The 21,040-nt window shown below is 42.5% G+C and overlaps 1 protein-coding gene across 15 annotated transcripts in view; it reads left to right on the top strand.

Moving 5' to 3' along the window:
- Positions 1-21,040, top strand: part of HDAC4 (histone deacetylase 4) — a 266,734-nt gene that overhangs the window by 168,242 nt on the left and 77,452 nt on the right. For 10 of the 15 annotated variants that reach the window (XM_040604241.1, XM_040604242.1, XM_040604240.1 and 7 more), the window contains 3 exons: positions 1,489-1,610; positions 14,585-14,725; positions 17,672-17,784. In XM_040604241.1, the coding sequence (XP_040460175.1) occupies positions 1,489-1,610; positions 14,585-14,725; positions 17,672-17,784 (376 nt within the window). The remainder of the gene's footprint in view (positions 1-1,488; positions 1,611-14,584; positions 14,726-17,671; positions 17,785-21,040) is intronic. The other 5 variants (XM_040604243.1, XM_040604239.1, XM_040604236.1 and 2 more) reach the window with 1 other exon arrangement.

Genomic DNA, 21,040 nt, shown 5'->3' with positions numbered 1-21,040 from the left:
GTGCATGTGGGCATTTATTGGTGTGAATGTAAAAGGGTACACGATGTGCGCAAATGCTAATGAAAAATACAACTGTGTAAGAGCCTGAAAAATTATTCTGCCTGTATGTACAGAGAAGTTTGGAATATAAAGGGGGGAGGATTAGGAAACCACAGTGAATCATACTGCTTGGTAAGAACTGTGGGTATAGAAAATTTTGATGTAGATGTTCAAATAAACTTCTCAGAGCTTTTTTGTAACAAAATCATGTAGAAAATTCGTTTTCCTGATGTTTCATTAGCCCCTTATTTTTTGAAGGGTAGAACTTGTAGTGGAAGTGATGCTGTGCATCTCACCAAACATCCTACTTCTGATTTGAGCTTTCAAAGCAACTGCTCAGGGAATTGGATGAATTGGTGTAATTTTCAACTGGGAATGGCTCATTTTGGTTCCTGAAAGAACCTTTTGTAGGAGAATATTTTTAACCAAGGTCCCCAAGAAAGCCTGGTTATTAGGCAATGTAAAATTCCAAATATTCAATTCTTTTGATATTCATCAAAGCTGCTCACTTTTCATATTCTTTAATATTTTGAAGAAGTAATACAGGCTTTAAATTCTGTTTATTTAAACATGAAATGTAAGATGTTTCATAAGTGTATGGCTCTCACCTGTGTGGCTATATCAGTCATTCTGTTGATGTAGCTATTCTGCTAACATGCAGAGAGTCTGGAGACTTCCCGAAATCTGTACTGATTGGGGTTGGTAGAGCTCCCGAGAAACTGCAAAGCTGGGCACAAGTCATTAAGTAGGAAAGATGCAGCCAACAAACTGGTAGGAGGCTTAGAAAACTCATTCATTATTTAATATCCTTAGCAAACAGACTGTAATTTACTTCCAGCAGCCTGCTCAAACAAAGCTATAAATTATCAGCTTCAAGAAGTTAATTTGGAAAGGTGTTGAGTACTTTGGCCCTATCTCTGCAAAGTACTTGGGTCAGGAGGCAGTGAAGCAAAAGGCAGAAGACCACCTATGCAGCATGGCTGCTGTTAGCCAGCTTAAAGATGTGGCACCTAATGTGCTCATCCTTCGGTTTTGTTTCATCCTTAGACTTCATCTGCCATGTCTGCATTTTATTCAGTGAAGGGAAATTGTTCATGCTGCATTTGAGGGCAGTAACGATACCCATGCTTAGCTTCAATGATATGACTTGACAAAACCCAGTCGAAGTACATGCTTAAAATTATACTCACAGTTAAATACCTTCATGAGCTGAGCCATGCTCAACAGGGTCATTCTTACACTGAAAATTAAGCATGCGTTTAGTTACCTAAAAAGTAGACTTCAATGTATTTTTCATAGGAGTACCTAGGAGAACGCTAGTACCAAGATCTTTCCCTTTATGCTGTTCCTCACTAACGAAGGTAACAGACAAGATGAAGCTGCACTCATTCCCTTTGTGTCTCACTGGTGTAAAGCTTCTCCCTTCTCTTTCTCTTTCCTTCCGTGCAGGAAGACACAGCACAGCTCTCTGGACCAGAGCTCCCCACCCCAAAGTGGCGTATCCGGCACCTACAATCACCCTGTACTGGGGATGTATGATTCCAAAGATGACTTCCCACTCAGAAAAACAGGTAGCGCTCACGTTGATTTTCTGTGTTGCCTGCTGTCTTTGCTGTGATACTTGGTCCTTTTTTTTTTTTTTTTTTAAGAAAGGTATTTCACTGAAAAGCTGTATTTCATGGGGTGATTTATTTAACAACCACCCCCTCCATCCTTCTCCCCCTTCATCTGTCACTGTACGCGCAGTGTTAAGAGGGCGGCTGGAGTTGCTTTGGGTGTGTGAACTTGCAAAGCTGCAGGCAGGAGACAGCGGAGTTGTGTGTCAAAGTTTGTGAGATGTTTTCACAAAGTCAAAGCTAATACAGAGATCTGGGTGTCTGAAGTCAAAGTATGTTTTGCTGAGTGAGAAAAGTACCAAGAAAAGTTCATTTCTTCTGGGATTTGTGTTTTATATACAAGTTTATACTTAAAATAAATAAAAATGTTTCTGCCAGTCAAAGCGTTGGGACTTCCTGCAAGGGTTTTGGTTCACACCTAGACAGTTATTTCTCAGTTAGGTTTTTCCCTGCACGGTGGCTAAGCAGGTCAGTTATTTCTCAACTATACATTATGTAAACCAGGTTGTTTTGCTTGGCTGTGGTCCTCAGCTCCATATCGCATGCCTAAGCCAACACAGCTTCAGCTTCTAACCTGGCCAGCTCATGATCCTCAGCTGCTTCCTTCAGGGAATAACTGAGCTTCAACGAGGTCATCCTGATTTGGGGAGCAGTGCTGGTTGTGTGGATGGTGCCAACAGCGCTGTGTGTTGGAAATTGCTTTCGAACAGGGAAAAAACTTTTCTGAAAAGATGGAGCGGAGGTAAGAGGAAAGCAGGGCTATGATTGAACTTTGTACCTTCTGCAGGTGCTGCTTAGCTATTTCTCAGGTATGCTTTGTGGATCTTCAGATGTGGAGGGATGAGCACCAGCAGTCAAAAACTGTCATCCTTGCAATAAGGAATGAAGAGGGTGTGCTAACCAAATCTCCCTGCCAATTTACTATGATCTTTGGTCAAACTGGCTGCCCTAAATGAGTTCATAAGAGCTGGTACCCCCTCCTTTTCCTTCTGGGAGGGGTATAGGTATTCTCGTGGCATTTCTTCTCCTAATAGAAGTAGAGCAGGTCTTAGGTGTCATAAATGGTTTAACACAAGTCTTGTTACCTTTGTAAGCTTGGGGGGGGGTTCTTCTGTTGCCATCTGACAAGAAAAAAATACACCTCCACAATGCTGCCTTGTGCCTCCTCCCAGTTCTGCGTATTAAAAGACCATTTTGGGAACTTCTCATTCTGGACCATAGCATCTGACCTGCTGGATGGACCTGTGGATGGATTCCCACCTGCTGTGCAGTAGACTGTCTTCCCCCTCACTGGGCACGATAGGTTGGGTCAGACACTTCAGCTGCACAAGAAGTCAATAACTGGCAAGCCCTCTCCAAGATACAGGTTTTTTTCCTGGGCACACCCTGTACCTTTGTTGGTGGTAATTTTGACTGTGCCCTTTCTGGAGGACTCCAAAAGCAGAGCTTAGAAAACTGGATTTGCTGAAGGGTAGGGTATCCTCTCATCTCCTCTTCTAGATAATGAAAGATCAAGCACCCCATTAGGTGCGGTAGATGCTGCTGTGTGTCGCCAGTGCCCAGGAGAGCCGAAGTGACGCTGTCTGGGCTTCGGGGCTTTGCCTTTCATAGGGAAGGTGAGTGCTGATGGAGGACTGCTCTCAAAGGAGACTTCCTTTAGCTCTAAAGCCGGTGAAGCACAAAGATGTGCTTAGCATACACATCTGCCTGGGAGGAGAAACACAAGCCCAGGCTGCTAGCAGCCGTTGCTGCTGTTTGCATCTCTTCTGCTGAAGGCTTTCAGGCTCCTCTGGGAAATTGCAGCATTTCTACGCAAGGAAGCATCCCTTAGCACCATACCTATCACTTAGGACCTGTGGGCAGTGTGATTCCAAGAGATTTTTAGCTCTTTCCCATACCTTGTGAAACCACGTGATCCATTCCTGGTGTCTTAGCGTTCCCACAGCGTGATTGGGCTTTGACATGCTCCAAAACTTCCCTTGCTTATCGCTTCAGGGGACCTTATTTGTCAGGTTGGGTTTGAGGATTGGTCACCCTTCTTGCTCCCGATGTTAGGGAAGGGGATTTCTGCAGGAGAAGAAAAGTGTCTGCACATCTCAGCCCTTTGCTGCTTCCCGAACTGAGTTCTTAATAAGACTCTGGCTGAATAAAAGGCCTGTCAGACAGGCTGAATTAAGCGTGATAAATTTATCTAATCACATTATTAAAAATGGAAGCAACCAAAATCACTGTTGTTTTAAAACAGGAAAATGTTGAGCAGATTTTGTTTTTCCAGAACACTGGTGCTTGTTCTTTTTGGGCACCAGCATTAATCTTTTGGGGACTGGTCTGTGATACAAATGAGTTCACTTGCAAGGTTCAGGGGAGAAATTTTTTGTATTGTTTTCTTTTATTTTCCTTTCAACGCAACAGCACGTCAGTCTCTGGCACAGCGATATCCTGCAGAAATCCCATTGCCAAGAATGTTAAGTTGCTTGGAGAAGAAAGGCTGCTGAACAGTCTGGTGTAAACAAAAGGCAGGGAAGGCTGGAGCCCATCCTAAATAAAGTTCTTTATTACGGGTGAGCTTTTCAGATTTTTTGGCACCAGGCATAACTCTGGCTTTGTGTTTGTAATTTAAAACCGCCATATCATGTAGTCCAATTTTATTAAATTTGATTAAATATTTGCAGTTCAAATAACAGAGTCCATCACAATACAGTTCTGATTACCAGGGCTGGAATCCAACCAACATCATCGTTAGGGATAGGGTGACTTAGGGGGCTGCGGGAAGGCAGTTTGAATGATCATTTCTTCGAGGGTGCATTTTCAGAGCTGGCAGCATGTCCTGCACCTTGGAAAGTTAAGAAGAATAAATATGTCATTGCACTGGGTTTTCGAAATACTACCTTTCTTTATTCTTATTTAAAGCATCATGATGTGGTCACAGGTTATTCCTCTGTGCACACTTGAAGATAACTTGCTAGTCTAGAACCCAGATGTGAACCTGTTGAGAGAGACCCAGCGAACTGGCCATGCTTTGGTAGAAAATGTGCACATGAATGATGTCTTAAGGGTGCTTGGAAACATCCAGCATGGGAAACAGTGGACGCTTGCAATGTGCCCCTAATGCATCCTGTCCCCTGAAATCCCACCCTGTCTGATTTGGTTTACTAAATTATGTTCCAGCTTCTTGGCCATTTGGTTTCTGCATGAAATTGTTTTCCTGTCAGGCTGCTGGCTGGTGCAGTTACTAATTGTTTGAATCCAGTTCTTAGCCTGCCTGGGGGATGTGTTTGACTCAGTTCCCTCTAAACACTTTGGGGCTCATCCCCAGCAACAGTTTGGTTGGTGCTGCTCATGCTCTTGCTGTTAAAGAACTGGATTAGCACACGGATTTTTATTTCCCCTTTTGTGTGGTTTCCTTCATTATATGTATGTTTCCTTTAGTGTACGCATTTTGTCAACAGCTGTTGAGAGGGGAAAATCTAAGTGACCTTTTCTGCCCCCAGATCAAGGTTTGTGTCTTCCAAATTTAGTGACGCTTCATTATGTGCTGTACCGGGACCTTCTAAGAAAAATCTCTGGAGAATCCTTTCAGAGTTGATTTTAGAGCGTGGGTTGGGGCAGTCTTTTGTAGGTTGTTTTGATAACCCCAAGGGTTGTTTGTCAACAGCTTTCTTGGAGCTGTGAAATTATTTTTAATGTAGCTTTTCAGGTTTGCATTTCTAAGGAATATGGTGTCCTCATTTTCTCCCCAGGAACAAGTTTGTTAATGGCATTCCCTGCTTTCTGAAATTTGAGCAGGGATGTATTAAAACATGCTGTTAATTAGAAAGCTGACACGACCCCCATCACTGAGATTTGTAAAGAGAATTATTTAACTTTTCAACGTGCTTCTCTTCTTGCTTATGTAGGGGGGTTTTGTTTGGTTTTGGGTTGTTGGTTTGGGTTTGTTTTTTTTTTTACATCTTGTGCAGGGCTGGACCATATCCTGTCAGACAGTAGCTTTCCCGCTTACTCCTGCATAGATGTAGAGTAAGTATTCCTTGTGTTCATTGGGACTTGACAGCTAATTAGGATTTCTAATGAAAGCCACAGCATTTCAATTAGTTGTCGTTAAAATCATGAGAAGTTTTGCCAAACTCGGCACCTGCTAGGCTCGCCTGGCCAACATGCATTCAGCTCACTGGGATGCATGAACTGGAAACATTTCCCTGTATCTATATTTAAACCTGACCCCAAAGTAAGAAAAACAGCTTATTTCTTTTGAAGTACTCATAAAAGACGTTCTCCAAAGTTGTAAGTGTAAAAATGGCTGTGTCTGTAGGACCCATGCGGGTTGTGAAGCACGCTCAGATCTCATCGTGGTTTTGCTCCTGCTGTTGGATAAAGCAAACCTTTCCCAAGACAGCTGCTCTCCTTCAGCCCTCCGCGTGCCTGCGCGGGAGGGATTCGGTGCCTTTGCTGCTGCTTAATTCCCCTGCCCTGGGCTAGCTGCTGGTCTTTAAACCTTTCTCCTGTCAGATCTGTCAGCAGAGGTGGGATTTTTCACAAATCTGATGTTATCAAAAATGCGCTATTGTTTCATTTTGTCCTTTTTTATTTGTGCTTCTCAACCCTCTGGCGTTTGCCAAACCGCTGTGGTTCATTGCACACAAGACCACCTCCTGTATCCATTAAGAGCAATGGGTGGCCGTTTTTTGGTGTCTTTGGCTCAGTTCCTGGGGCTACTTGGCCCATGGGTGCTGCCGCCATGGTCACTGTTTCATGAAGCAGCACTGAGGCTCTGGGTCCAGGCTTTTCCTTTACATCCAGTATCACAGCTGGCTGCATTGGAGAGGTGAAGATCAGGACATTGATGGGCATGAAGATTTTAAGGAGGCAAAGGATTCCTGTGGTCCCAAATATGTTTTCACTGCAGAGCTGTGGGATAGCATCGTCAGGGTGTGAGTTTCCACTGTTTCCAAAGCTAGACTGAGTTGAATGCCAGACTGGGAGCTTACAAAGACATCTTTGGCAAATATATGCTTCTAAATTTCCTGCCTAGATAGTAAATGAGCATGTGCATGCGTGTGGCATGTACTTGGGGAGATATGACAAGTAGAAAGTGTCACAGACCCCTCTTTCAGCTTGTTTACTCTGGGGACCAGGGAAGAACAGCTATCCAAAAACCTCCCATCCCAGCAATGTCTTTTGCTTTCTGCACAAGTAATGACAGAAAGAGAACTGGTTATAGGTCAAGTACTGTGTCTTAAGGCTTGTGGTAAAGGGGGGAAAAAAAAAAGCTGTCTTCAACCTTCACAGCCCACACAGTTAAGAACTGGCAGGAAAGATCCAAGGAGAAGTCTTCAACTTGGCATTGTCAGCCCATGGCTTATGTACTCCTTTGCTGCAGTGAGTTCCCTCAACAAGTAAAGGAATGCAACAAAGAGAAGACCTCTCCTCATACTTGTCTGTATGTGGTGCAAATGGGCAGAATCCAGCCCATCTGCCACTTGGAGGTCTGCCCTGGCCAGTGGTTTCCTGAATTTCACCACCATTTGGGACCTACTGCAGAAGCAATCTGACAAATACATCACCCATGCTGATGGTCCCAGCAACCACTAGAGCTTCCAGCCCACCAGCCTCTGAAAAGAAATAGAAAAGGTCGACGTTGTTCTTCTGGCTCAATCATGAGCAGATTGGGAACAAGTTTTCTTCTAAGCCCCAACTTGCACTTAACTGGGTGATGATGAGATGTTCTTAGGCTGCAGGGTCCTGATCACTTGCTGCCTGTCCAGAGCTGGCCATGAAACAGGCAGTGTGGTCCTTCCCTGCCTGCATGTCCCTGCCGGGCACAAGAAATCACTGCTTGTGCACAGTGTGTGCTCACGATGGGGCGACCAGGGGCTGGCACTAACAGTCTCCTGTTTGCTAATAATCTTTTTCTGTGCAAAAGAGAGGAGCCTGAGAGAGGAAAGCATCCGGCATCCTGTGATGTTGTTTCCCCACAGTATTGCAGAAACACAGAGTTGTTTGTTTATTTGCAGCTAAGCAGATGAAATTTTTCTGAACTTCTTGCATTTAAAAGAAAAGGGAAAATGAAAGGATTTGTCAATAATTAAAATGCTGCATTTGTCAAGAAAGGCATAATACCTCTCTGAGTTGGTTCTGATTATTGGAATGTTTTAAGTGGTTTATTTTATGACAAAGATTGTTTAGAGGAAAATAGAGTAGGCTGAAATCCCGGTGTAGCGTGGGAGTATAATTTAGAGAAAATCTTTGAGCTTTGTACAGCATGGAGTGTCACTCAAGTTTGAGAGCATCTTTGCTTTCCCACCCACATTGTCCTTCCAGCTGACATGGTTGGAGCTCTGGCTTTCCTGGGCAGCTCGCTGTGTCCCAGGGACCCACGCACTGCCTCGGGGTGTGCTCTGCTGAGAGAGGGCACTGACCTGCATGAGAAATCCCTATTGTTATAAATACCCTTTCCCGCTCCAAGTGGAGGACGTCAGTCTCTCTAATCCAAAAATAACTTATTAAAGACAAAAATGACTTTATTACTGTGAGGCTACAGAATAGCTCTTCAGACCAGCCCGTTGACATTTCAGAGAGCAGCAACAAACCAAAGTGCAGTTGGAGGACCAGCAAATGCTTGCAGTAGTCCTTCCATTTCTTCTGATAATGACATCCAAATGCACGCTAGGGAATTCTTCGCTCCCATGTTTTTCTTCACCACCAGTGGCTATGAACTCTGTTCTGTGGACACTCCTCTCCAGTGCTGAGGTGTGCCTAAAGGCAAAAGGAGGTGACACCTCCTTTCCTTGCTCAGGGCTCTGATAAAACAAGTGTGCTTTTGCCGTGAGAGCTGGGGATCTATGGGGGGAAAGCCAGCATGTCCGTCGAAGCAATTCTTGAGAGTACTGTCAGTGGTGCATGAAAGGAGAAACCTCTTCCAGTAGAAGACCAAACAAGGTCTTCTGGTTTAGCGTCACCTTTGGGGAGTGGGGGCTTTGGGAGGCCCAGGACCTTGCCCTCAGTCATTCAGTTGAACCCGCTGTTCTCCTTCTTGGTCCTCTCGGCTCCATCTCTGCTTCACAGAAACTGCCAGGAGAGTGCACAGTGTCACCTCTGTGTGTGCGGAGAGAGAGAGATGGCCAGGTTTTTCTGGCCAGAGCTGAGGCACTTGGCCTTTGGACCGCTGCATCTAGCAGAAAGGAGAATCAAGTCAGAGCTAGGAGCGCGTGATGGGTGCGTGCCTGTCCTCTGTGGGACAGCTTTGACCACGAGCACTGCATGAACAGCATCCAGAGCGGTGACGTGGAGTGTTTCTTTTCCAAACTGAATCACAACAGCCAAGCTCTAAAGAAACTTGTGTCTCTTGAGGCATGTCCTACTGGCTTCTCAGTGCATCGTTTCCCTCCTGGCCCTCAGCAGTTTGCAGCCATGTGTGACGGTGTGAGATTGTTTTTACCGGGTTTATGTTGCTCTGTTACAGTTCCTTGGAAGAACATCCAGGGCAGGAGGAGGCTGGAAATATGGTCATTCGCTCCTTCCCATAGGAGCAGCTCAGCATCAGGCAAGGGGAGGTGAGATGCTTGTGGGACAGGGCAAGGAGGAGGGGAAAAAAGGCAAACTGGCCAGAGCTGGCAAGGCAGGGCATGGACTCAGTCACCACAGCTGTGCTAGGAAGGTTTCTAGGTAGAGAACAGATGGCAGCTCAAAACAAAGTACATGGCTGGTTTGTGAGGTGAAGGGTGGAGGGGACACCACCATCCGTATTTTGACCCACCTTGGACTTAATATATTAACAAGTTACATTTCAGTAAAATTCAGCGCAGTTCTTGAGTTTAAAATCCCTGTAGGGTTTCTTGGGAGAAGCTCATTTTAATATAAGGAGGTTGTCCCCAAAAGTCCTGGCCACCATGGGTCACTTGCTGGGGTCTTCCCAGTTTGGTACCTGCTCCCTGCCCTTGTGTTCAGGCAGCCAGCGGCTCCCTCTGCTACAGGCACTGCAGGTTTTTGGTTGCTGTACAGGAACTGCATGTTTTTCTCTTACCTTCTGCAGAGCTTAGTGCTGTTTTAAACACTTTATTGAAGAAACTCGCTTAGAGGACCTCATTCTCTCCTTTCCATTCCTTATCCCTTTCCACATGTCTGTCGTCTTCCCTCTCAGATAATACTTTGACCTGTGCAAAGCTGCTGTCTTTATTTAGACTTTGGAAGGCAAAGACAGAGATGGGATGTGGCATTTCCACGTGTTTATTTTCCTAGTCCGGTTCTGGCTATACACAGCGGAAACCTTTGTGGTGCTCCGTTACTGTGATTTTGTGTGGTTTAGTAGTCAGGCAAGCAAATGATAGTGAAGCTGTAAAAAATGTCAACATTGTGTGCTTGGCTTAACGGGTGCTAAAGCCTTCTTTCTACTGATGAGATACTGTGACTACTAAACTGCAGCATGAAAAGTGCTAAATATTGGCCTATAATAAGTTATCATTTTAAGGACACAGTACTTCCATAAATAGCCTTTCCACAGAGCTCTTACACAGTGCTCATGCCAGCACAGTTAGGAGAAAAGGAGGAGAATCCAGCACGTATCTTTAGCTAGCCCTTTCTAATCATGTCCCTACATTCCTAAATATATTATTTCAGGTGATGCCATCCAACATGGTACCAAGTTAATAAAAAGGTTTGTTTCTGCAGAACAGGCTGTCTTCTTTTTATTCTTGTTTTTCTTTCCAGTTTGGGAATTTTCTGCTGCCACTTTTGCTCTGTGGTACCTGTCTCCTCCGGGTACATTTGTGGGACCCTAATTCTTCTTGTCCCCCTCTATCCTGTTGCCTACAAGTATTGAAAATGAAGAACAATAGCATGCTTGGGCTCCAGAGGGATCTGGAGCTGCTCCAAAACAACAACAAAAAATCTTTTTGTTTGACTGTAGGTGAACTTTGCCATGTTCAGCTTTATCAGGTTCTCCTGGCTAGGTGGGTCGTGATCCACTTTTGGAGAGACCACGCTATGTGTACGGAGGAGCAGTAATGAAGGTCTGGGATAGAGCCAGCCAGGGAGCAAAGAAACTGCAGAGCAGGGAGCAAACGCTCAGTTGTAGAACATGTGGTCTCTCCTGCTTAATCAAAAGATAATTTATCTTTATTAAAATTTTGGGTTGCACTACAGGCTGGTTTCACACAGCACTGTCTCTCCCTCTCTTGTGTTTACCTGTGGGGTGATCTGGATGTTCAAAGAGAGACAAGGTAATTGTGTTGGCCTTTGCCTGGCTGATGAGGCTTAGTATGAAGCTTAAAAATAGTATTGAAAGAGTAGCAGCCCTTCTCAGCCCCAGCTGCTGAAATTAAGATGTGCAAGGACTGGGATGAGGGTTTTCATGGTGCGTTGTTTGCTTTTTTTTTCATAAATGTGGATGGGTAATGGGAACAGGGCATACTCGGCCCAGGACTTTGTGGTTTTTTGACTTACACAGACTTAGTGTCAGATTAGTTCAGCAGCTTAGGGGATGCAATTCTAGGAAGAAAACAATGAGAATGACATAAACGTTGAAGAATTGGATTACATGGGTCCTGCTGCAATAAATGACGTATAAGAGGGGTATCTTGGGTTTGAGCCTGTGAAAACTAGGGAAGCTTTTGGCTTATGTTCTAGTTATTAATTTACTTGGAGAAAAACAAAATATTCTTTGTATAAATCCTTGTTATAGGCCAAATTAAGTATGTCACTGCTTATGAAATCCCACTGGCTTTGTGGAAGCTTGACTCAGACTTGGGCATGGGCTTCATTTGTTTGCTAAACAGGAATCAAACTGATTTTTTGATAACTTGATGGCATTTGTTTAGAAGATATCACCTTAAGATGTAGAAGCCCAGTAAGTTTTGTAATTTAGTCTCCAGTTCTCTTAAGTTTGTGCTAGTTAGCAGCAACGGGGAGCAAGGCTTTGTTTGGGCACATTGCCTGACAGGGTGAATATCAGATTTTCAGTGGAATAGGTGTTCCTGATAGAGCATTACACCTACATTTACTCTCTGGTATTGATAGTTACATGTCATTTACATTCCTGGTTTATACTTTTGAAGGACAGCTGTCTTCAGCTTGAAAATATTTGTTTATAATATAGTAGTTTAAAAACCATCTGAACAAGAGTAAATTATTGTTTTGAGTTTTGGAAAGGCCTCTGTTGAAAGCTACATCTTTTATTATATAATATGCTATATGTAAATTGGTTCAATTTGAGACTGTTCTGAGCTGCCTGTGCTGAATTTTATTTCACGTTCTTTGGGCTATATAGCACCCAATTAAATGCATGTAGGGATTATGCTCTCTGAGGTCTTGATGACATGTTAGGTTTGGGATTATATCTGGGGGATAAACAACAAAATCAGCGTGAACTGAACAAATGCTGTTCTTTAAATGGACTTCGGTGTTTCAAAACTTGATCTGCCAGCTGAGGATATATGGAATGGTTTTGCCTGAAAGTAGTTTTGTCTGACAAATTATAATACACTGCTTTTGCAATAACTTATTCTCGAGGTGTTTTCTCTTTTTAAGGCTGTAATTTTCTATGTTCATTTCCATCCTATTACACGGAAGGATGTTTGTATTGTGGCTTTACAAATGAAATGTATCTGGTAGTGTTGTGTAATCTGTGACCCCAGATCTTTTGTTTCCCTGCCCATTTTTAAGGTGTTTCTAACCAATTCATTCTCTGTAGTTGAAAGCCGCACAATTACTTGTCTGCTCCCAAAGAAAAGATACTTCAGATGAACACCAAGCAGGGTATAAATTGCATATGAATAAAATTTGCACTGAAGTACAGTTTTTATTGTCATGTTTTTCTTTCTCAGAAGACAGATCCTTTCAACAGCTGTGGCACAGACTTCTATTTCATTTGCTGGTTGGCAGTATCTAAAATGGATGTATCAGTATCTAGATGTGACATGTTCCCATTTGTTCTTTAAAATCTTGACCAGAGCATCTAGGCAGTTACTAATATTCAATATTTGAAACAAATTAAAGCTGTGGATTAAAGGATGTGGGATGAGGATACTGAATGTTCACTTACGCAAAGACTACATTTAAAGTAAGAAGTCAACTTCTGTTTTGAAAAGGACTTTATAAAGTAGGTAGTTAGAGCATACACTTGTGTTTTAACTAGTCCACTCTTAAATATTGCCCTCCAAGCAAATGAAAGATTTGCATTCAGTCCCCTGCTATTTTATATGCAAATGACCTATAAGATGATTCCCCCTTTGCTAATGCATTTCATGCTGCATTTTAAGCATCATCTTGAGGAGTCTGACACTTTTTTTTTTTTTTTTTTTTAGTGTTCCCTTTATCTCTTGCTGGCATTTTTCTGTCCAAGACATTAATGAAAAGTTCTTTGGTTTTTTGAGGGTTTCCTCCCAAAAGTTTCATCAAAGAACTGTTTTGATGGCTTAACTTCAAACATTTGATCTTGAATTCATCAGCTTTCTGATTTTTGAGCCCTGCAATTAACGTTGTCAGGCTTGATCTTTTACCTGACCTAGTGGTCAAAGCCAACTGCAGGGAAATATATCTGTAGACAGACTTAGTTAATTCAAATAATTTTGTAAACCCTATTTTAATTCTTCTAAAGAAATGTAGATTATTGGCCCTGGAGTGTAGGGAGCTGAGTGTATCAGTAGTTAATGGTGAGAGCACAGGATTTGCCGGTTCAAAGGGATTAAGCCACAGAGTCGTTAAGAGGTTGAGGAAGCGAAAAGATTGAACCAGTTCACAAATCCCATAACTGTCAGGAGCCCTCGAGCACCAAAGCGGATATTTCATGTATACTTGAGATCTGAAAGTTTACAGAGAAAATCATCTTGCAGGAGAAACCTTGACTTAAGGCTTCACTACCTTTATAAAAACTTGGTAAGCTGTGCCATGCAAGATGTGTTCAGTGTTGCTAGCTGTTATTAACCCAGAGACATGAGCGGTTCCTAGGAGCTCTGCTTTGACTTTTGGAGAAATGAAATCTCAGGACTCAGATACAGCAAAAGTTTTTGAGAGTTTCCCAAAAGTGTGATGTACACAAAGCAAGTCAGACTGTGGTCTCAGGAAATACATGCACACCTACCCTTGGCAGCCCTGAATTTTCAAAGTATTTGATGTGGGTTTAGATACGGTTTAACTTGGTTGCTGTGATGATGTAACCAAGTTGCTTCCCAAATAAATAAACCTCCTTCCTCCCTGGCGTTGGCTTTGGCCACACTCTCGTGCCCTTTTTCTTGCGTTGACAGTGGCTCCAGTTGACACTGGCTCATCTGACTCCAGGTGAGTTGCTTCAGGAAAGTGAACCAGCAGGAAAATATTCACCTGTTTTGGTCGAGGGGTTTGATTTTTGTATTTTCTTTACGCCTCCCCTGATGTACCTCCCTAAGCCAGCTCGCCCTTGGATCAGATGACTCCAAGGGTGTGGAGCTGCCCATTTCAGCAACACATCACAGGTAGCATCTCAGGCCCACAGTGATGCTTGACGCTGACCAAACAGCAACATCTCAGCTGTCCCATTAATTCCTGTATTGATTTATCTTTTTTTTTTTAATCCCATAAATCCGGTTTACCATGGCTTGGAAGCAAGTTGGGCAGAGATGGGAAACTACAGCGATGTCAGTGATGCTCCCCGCAGTAGTCTGAATGAGTTCACAGCAGATTACAAGTCTCTATCTTCATTTGAGAGAAGACATTGCAGGATGATTATTATTTTTTAATTAAAATGCTGTTGACTTTCATTGCCAGTGAATTCAGATATCACATAGGCTGGGAACCATTCATTGTATTAAGAAGTCCTTGTTCCAAATAAACGCTATCAAATGACTAATTTCATTTAGGCTTCTGCAAATGCTGAACTGCAACCCAGCCTTCACGTTGACTAAAAAACTACTGAAATAGTAGTAACCAAAACACTGTTTGCTTTTCCTGTTTCTGTTCAGCATCTGAACCCAACCTGAAGTTACGATCCAGACTAAAGCAAAAAGTTGCTGAAAGACGGAGCAGCCCCCTCTTGCGCAGAAAAGATGGTCCGGTGGTTACTGCTCTCAAGAAGCGCCCGCTGGATGTCACAGGTACGTCGGGTAAGCAACAAATGTGCACTGGCAGCTGCCTACTCAGTGAGATGTCCCTTCCCAAAATTAACTCCTGCATCCAGTTAATGGTGCAGTCTGGCTCTCTCGTGTGCCTCTCGGCACTGGTGAAACCTGGACGAAGTCGGCAGAGTTCCGCAGTGGCTGGTGCAGCTGTGCGTCAGCAGCGCTGACAGATAGATCTGCTCAGGACCCGTCTTATCGAGACAGCGCTACCAACTCAATGAACTTTTTTTGTAGTTTGTTTGAAGCCAGGCGCAGACAGATGTAAATATGCTACCAGAGTGCCATTTTTTTTCCCCCCAAGCATTTCAATGATCCTCAGCAACAGGTTGTTGAGAAATAAAATTTCTCAAAGGTGATCCTGTTGATTTCCATGGGGAGGCCATAATTCTCTGCTGTTGTCCTCCAGCAGTCAATGCTTTACAACCCATGTTTGTTTTAGCCTTTGGGCAGACTGCCATAGTTCCTTGTTAAGTAATTATGCTAAAGTTTTGAAACATGCAAGGCATTTTTTTATATATATATAGCAATATTTTTGACTACTTCTTTGACAGTTTATTGTTGAAAAATAATGTTCTTCTGGGAGTAAAGTTTGTAAGGAGGGATCAGAGTGAATTAGATTACGTAGATTACCATAAAGTTAATTCTTAGCACCATCTAGGGATGCCTCTGTGTAAGTACCAGTGTGTGACAGCTTTTCCAGACTCGTCTCACTTTAAGGCACGCTATCATCATTCAAACTAAAACGAAGGGAGCTCTCTTTAGAGAGCACGGTGGTTTTGGGAGACCCCAGGGGTAACTCTGCACCACTCTGTGTCAGAGACCCTCTGTTTGCAGAGGGAATAGGTGATTTCAAGAGTTAAACGTAGTTCGTATCGGATCTGAAAATCAAATTTACTTCACTCATATTGCTACATGTAATATGGCTTTTAAGATAAATCAGGCTCTAATGGCTGACAGTTTGATCCCAGTAATAGCAATATTTTCCTTCAGAAATAGCAGTGGAAGCTCCTGCTTCTCACTGAACATGGACCTGTTTCAAGAAGCCAGCCTGGAGCCTGGCTAGAAAAAAATATCTGAGTTGTTAGGGTAAAAGGGGACTTTTTAATGGGAAATAAGTTTTAAAAGTCCCACTTCAGGGAATATAAATTATGTCTAATCCCTGAAGAATACAGTTTAGATGCACCAGTTATGTTTCCTATGTCTAGGTAGTATGCGTGGGATATAATATGTTGTAGCTAATGACATAGTCCCAGGAGAAGCACATATTTTCCATGCAAACAGAATATTTTTTCAAAACACCTAGACTCTCCAAAGTTGCTTTCCATGGAGAAATTCAGTGTTAGGTGCTCAGCTAGGTGTTACTCAGTGCTGAGTTTTCTTGATAGATGCCTCCCCAGTGCACAGCCAAAAAAAACCCAATGAGGTTTCTTCTTTTAAAAAAAACAAACAACCCCCCCAAAAAACAACAAATAAAAAAATCTCTTTGTTACTTTGCTGGATGTACTTACAAAGATCAAAATAGTATGTACAGAATAATGCCTCAAAAGGAACAATTTTTTAAAATCCCCTGAACTGTAACAATTGGCTTTTGTTTCTACTGGGGCATCGTAGAGCAATTATGAGGCTGCTGCAGCCTGAACGGTTGCAGCTGCTGGGAGATTCTTCTGGTGTTGGGCAAATCCTGTGCTTGGGAACGGGGAAAGTTCAGAAAAAAAATGTTATTTACCTTCCAAAATCAAAGGAAAAACTTTGGAAGCTGTGCCATACACCAGCTGAGAGACATTCTGAGGGAAGTTTTCTGGCTGTTGCAATTTCATGTGTTGTTTCTGTTTATTATTTCTGTATCATTAATGGGGAGGCTTTGATTTCAGGCTAGTCATCTCCATGGTTCTGGTTAGTGAGTTCACAGGGGATGTGTTGATAAAATATACAAAGCTGAGAGGATTTTCTGAGCATTCAGGTGATGATAACAGAATTACATTGGGGGAATTACTCTGCCTTGGGTCTTTCCAATGAGAAAGTGTTTTACTTCCTGAGTGGAGAAGACTTACCTGCCCCCAAAAAGCAGTGGTTTGAAACAGCTTTACTGTTTTGGACCCTGTCAAGTTTTGCCTGATTTTTGTAAAATCTACTTAGCCATGACCATGGTCAGTTGTCTGACCAGTCCCATGTCAGCTTTGAAATCTCTTGAAATTATTTAATATGCCATCCTGGCAAAATATCATCCTTGTGAGTCAGTCCCCAGGCACTTTTTGGGAGCTCAGTGCTGTCAGAGCAGCCAAGGCAGGTTGTGTTTCTCCGAGGACCTGGCATGGTGCAGACACTTTGCAGGGGACGGGGACGTTACACATGCCCAGTCGCCTGCACCAGAAAACGTTGATGCTTCTTTATAAAAGCAGAGGTCAGCTCTCGTGTGGTCAGTGTGAGGGCTCGGTGCTGGCAGCGTATTTCCAGTAAATCCAGATGCACCAGAAGCCTGCATGGGAAAATGTCAACTCGGAGACAGTTCCCTGGTTGTTCCAGTGTGAAGTCTGATGCAATACGTGGTGAGAGGGTGTCATTAGGGTTATGGGCTAAAGAGGATGAAAGAAGCAATTCTAGAAAAATAAAGCAGGACAATCCGGCATCCTCCAGTTTGGCCTCTTCAAGCCTTCCATGTCTTTTATTATCTTGCAATCGTATTTAGAGTTATTAATACACTAGAGGAGAAATCCCCATAAGGAGAAGATACAAATGGGGTAAGTAGGTACTTGGACAGACCATTTGAAAGTGTTTGTCAGTATTTTAAGTGCCCTGGGAAGATTTAGAGGGGAGACGGGGAGGAGGAGGATCACTTTCCTCCAAAACAAAAACTGAGGGGTTGTTATCTGTCTAAATACCATCGCAGAGATTGTTTGTAATGCTAAAAGTTGGTTTTGGATGTGTTTTTAGACTCTGCATGCAACAGTGCTCCTGGATCTGGTCCCAGCTCTCCAAACAACAGCTCCAATAACATAAGCGCTGAGAACGGAATTGCAGGATCAGTCACGAGTATTCAAGCAGAGGTACAGAGCCCTTCCTCACTCTGATTTTTAACGCTTGGGTTTCTAATCGGTTTTTGCAGAGTTTTAGGAATTCAGGCGTACAAACCAGTGTGCACCAAACTAAAACAAAAACCAGATCGTGGCTTGGAGCAGACTTTGGGAATTACCTCTCAGTCTGGGCTAACAGGATGCATTATCTGTTTATTAAATCTAGTTTGAGCCAGCTCACAAACTGCTTGTGGTAACTTGTAGTGGTTTTGTTGTGAGGAGAGAGTAAAAATAAAGTGATTTAGCAAGGTAAAGTGTGAAGAGCATTTCCTGGTCAAATGCAAGTATTTTAAAATTTGGGGAATCTGTTCTCATATATTCTATACAGGGTGAACTTGTTGTGTGCAGTAGGTTAGTCTAAATATATCTAAACCAGAACTGAATTAAAGGGAATCGATTTAACCTTTTCCTCCCCACTTAGGGATTTGAAAGCTTGCTGCCTGATGCCATGAGCCAGTTTATAATCCCACAAGCTTTCACCATCACTGGAGGCATCTGCTACGGATGTCAAAGGCAGCATGTTGGACTGGGTAAACTGGGCTTTGATTCAGCACAGCAGCTCCTGTGTTCAGGGTAACTGAAGCCCAGGTTTTTCTAAGGGCAGATATTGGGGTGTGGGTCATATTAACTAGCTCCCACTATAAAACCTCACATGCAGAAAACTGGTGTGGTTGTGTAATGTTACTGGTGTTTGGGGTTTTTTAATCCAGCTTACCATTAGCTGTTCTCCCGGTGAATATAGTGTCTGTCTCCACATCAGGACTGTAAAAACCAGCTTGGGCTTGTTCTTCCAAATTGTCTTTCAGAATTGAAAAGGGCTTCTTAGGGTATAAATGTAAGCCCTTATTGCTTTCTAGTTTTGTACAGATTTTCACTTTATTTTTATTTCTAATGTAGTGTAACAGAATTTAATGTGGGGAATATGCCTTCTACTCCACCCTTTCCCCTGCCAAATTAACCAACACACATCTATATCCACTCCAGTCTACTGTAGACCTTACAAGATTTAGGCAATTATTGTAAAGATAAAGCTGCCACTTCACACTGGCAGCTGAAGCTGCTCTAAAGAGATGTGGCTTTTGAGATGCATGCCAACCTTGTAGTAGTTTGGAGCAGACCTGGGAAAAGATTTCTTATGTACAGGGTTATTTATCAGGTTTGCAGAACTGAAGATTGGCTGAGCTAAGAGCACATCTTAAGTACGTTTGTGTTAGCCCCAGGAAGACTAGCGTGGAGTTACCGATTTTACCGATCCAGGAGCTGTCAATCTTGGCTATACTTAGCAAACTGCAAATCCCCAGTTACTGCTGGTGGAAAAAACTAGTGGATTCGACAATTCCTTGTGATATAAACAGAGCAGTCAGCTTCCCACAGGTCAGTGTTAGCTCACACACAGGTGAATGTGAAGCTGTTTATTCTCTTAACCATTTTATTTTTCAACTAAATTTGAGCTAATCATCTGTGACTAGACCACCAATGCCTAAGAAAATGGACACAGACTGAAAGAAAAACTTTTCATCAACTGCTTGTAATACAGCAATTTTATAACTTAAGCTGAGGCATGAGCAGCTCAATTTGGAAAAAGTCCCTGTACTACCAAAGCCTTTCCCTGGGAGTCATCTTTGCCTTGTTTGCAACGGTACCGCAGTGGGCAGTTCACAGCGGTGCTGCTGCATGCAAGGGAAGAAGTGAGTTCATCTTGAATTTTAACAAAATCAGCATTTGATACACCATCGCCAAACAACCTATGTGTAATGGAGTAAGAAAATCTAGTTTTTATTTCCGTGAAAATAATATCTAGATTTTTTTTTTGCTTTTTTGTAGTTTTTGGAAAACAGGAAAAATAAAGCATACAAATGATTGTGCAGTTTCAATTTTAAAACTGCCCAGGACTGTTTTAAGTGTGTTGGATAACTGCCATTCACGGAACAGAATGAAACATAAATCACTGTGTGATGGCAAACAGAACATCGATAACCGGTTGCACAAACTGTTCTCCTCCATTCAAGTACACCTGAAGTGCTGGGCTTAGCTAGATATCCTAGTCCTTTGCGTTTGTTTTTGGGGAAAAATAACTCTGCACTTTGTTTCAGCATTTCATGTTGTGTGATCCTAGCTGATCCATTTGCCTGTATAGGTTCATTTAGAAAAATAACTGGGCGAGGTAGGGGTTTAGGGTTTGGGTTTCTTTAAAATCATCATCTTCAGTAAGATTAGTATTACCTGCTAGCCCAAGTGCTGGAATTTTCTGTAATACCAGTGGTCCTGGCTTTCTCATGTTCCCACTTTTCAATATTTAGAAATCTTTAAATGTTTCTGAAAAAATAATGTTGCCGACTTTGTGTTTCCTGCTTACCTTCATGTTTTATTTTAAATGAGAAATAGGTCTCTCTGCTTCTTAGTTTGCTAGGTTACCTCTTGAACCATTTCAGCTATGTTGGAAGATGGTATCTGAGTTCATTATTTAAGTTTCAGTGCTTGCCTTCAGCCTGGAAGGACTACGCCTCTCTGCCTCCTTTTAAAATAGACAATATCTGTTTTAAAATACTGTTTTTAAATCTAAAGGGGTTTGCACCTCTGAAAGGTACATGATACTCATTGCCATTACCGTTGATACAAGACTATAAAGTACCCGACTACAGACAAAAACTATACATGCTGAAATTGTTCTCTTCTGTGCAATTCAAAAAATGTTTTGTGTACAACCTGTAGATGGGATCCGTACATTTCAAGCGATGATAATGCTTCTAAATACCATATGCTGATAGCGTCAAGCTGCTGTGTTTCTCTCTTTGCTGTTTTTAAAACAAATCCCCAGGAGATAGTTTGAGGCACTACAGAGTATTGATTGTTCAAGAAGAAAATGGATGTAGTTTTGTTTCATTTATGATACCAGTGAAATATTTCATTACTCTGCTGACAATAACCATCTTATTCTCAATGTAGCGTGCTAACATTATGTAATTTAAATTAAAGAAAAATTGCCAGTAGTGCTCAAAATTACTTGGAAGTGTGTGGGTATGCACAATCACATGTCTTTACCAGGTAATATTCAACAGCAAAATGCTCCCTGCAAATTTCCTCCTTTAGGGCAGCAGATTGTGAGTTGAGATCTCAAAAATAGGTTTACTCTTTATACGAGAGAACTGATGTGTAATATATTTTCAGTAAGTTTGAATGGTGCTAATGAAAGCACCAGAAGGCAAAAGGAAATAAGAAAAAAATCACT

This window comes from Falco naumanni, chromosome 8 (genome assembly GCF_017639655.2).
Source record: "Falco naumanni isolate bFalNau1 chromosome 8, bFalNau1.pat, whole genome shotgun sequence".
In the NCBI taxonomy this organism is placed as follows: domain Eukaryota; kingdom Metazoa; phylum Chordata; class Aves; order Falconiformes; family Falconidae; genus Falco; species Falco naumanni.
This window is presented reverse-complemented; position numbering and strand designations above follow the sequence as displayed.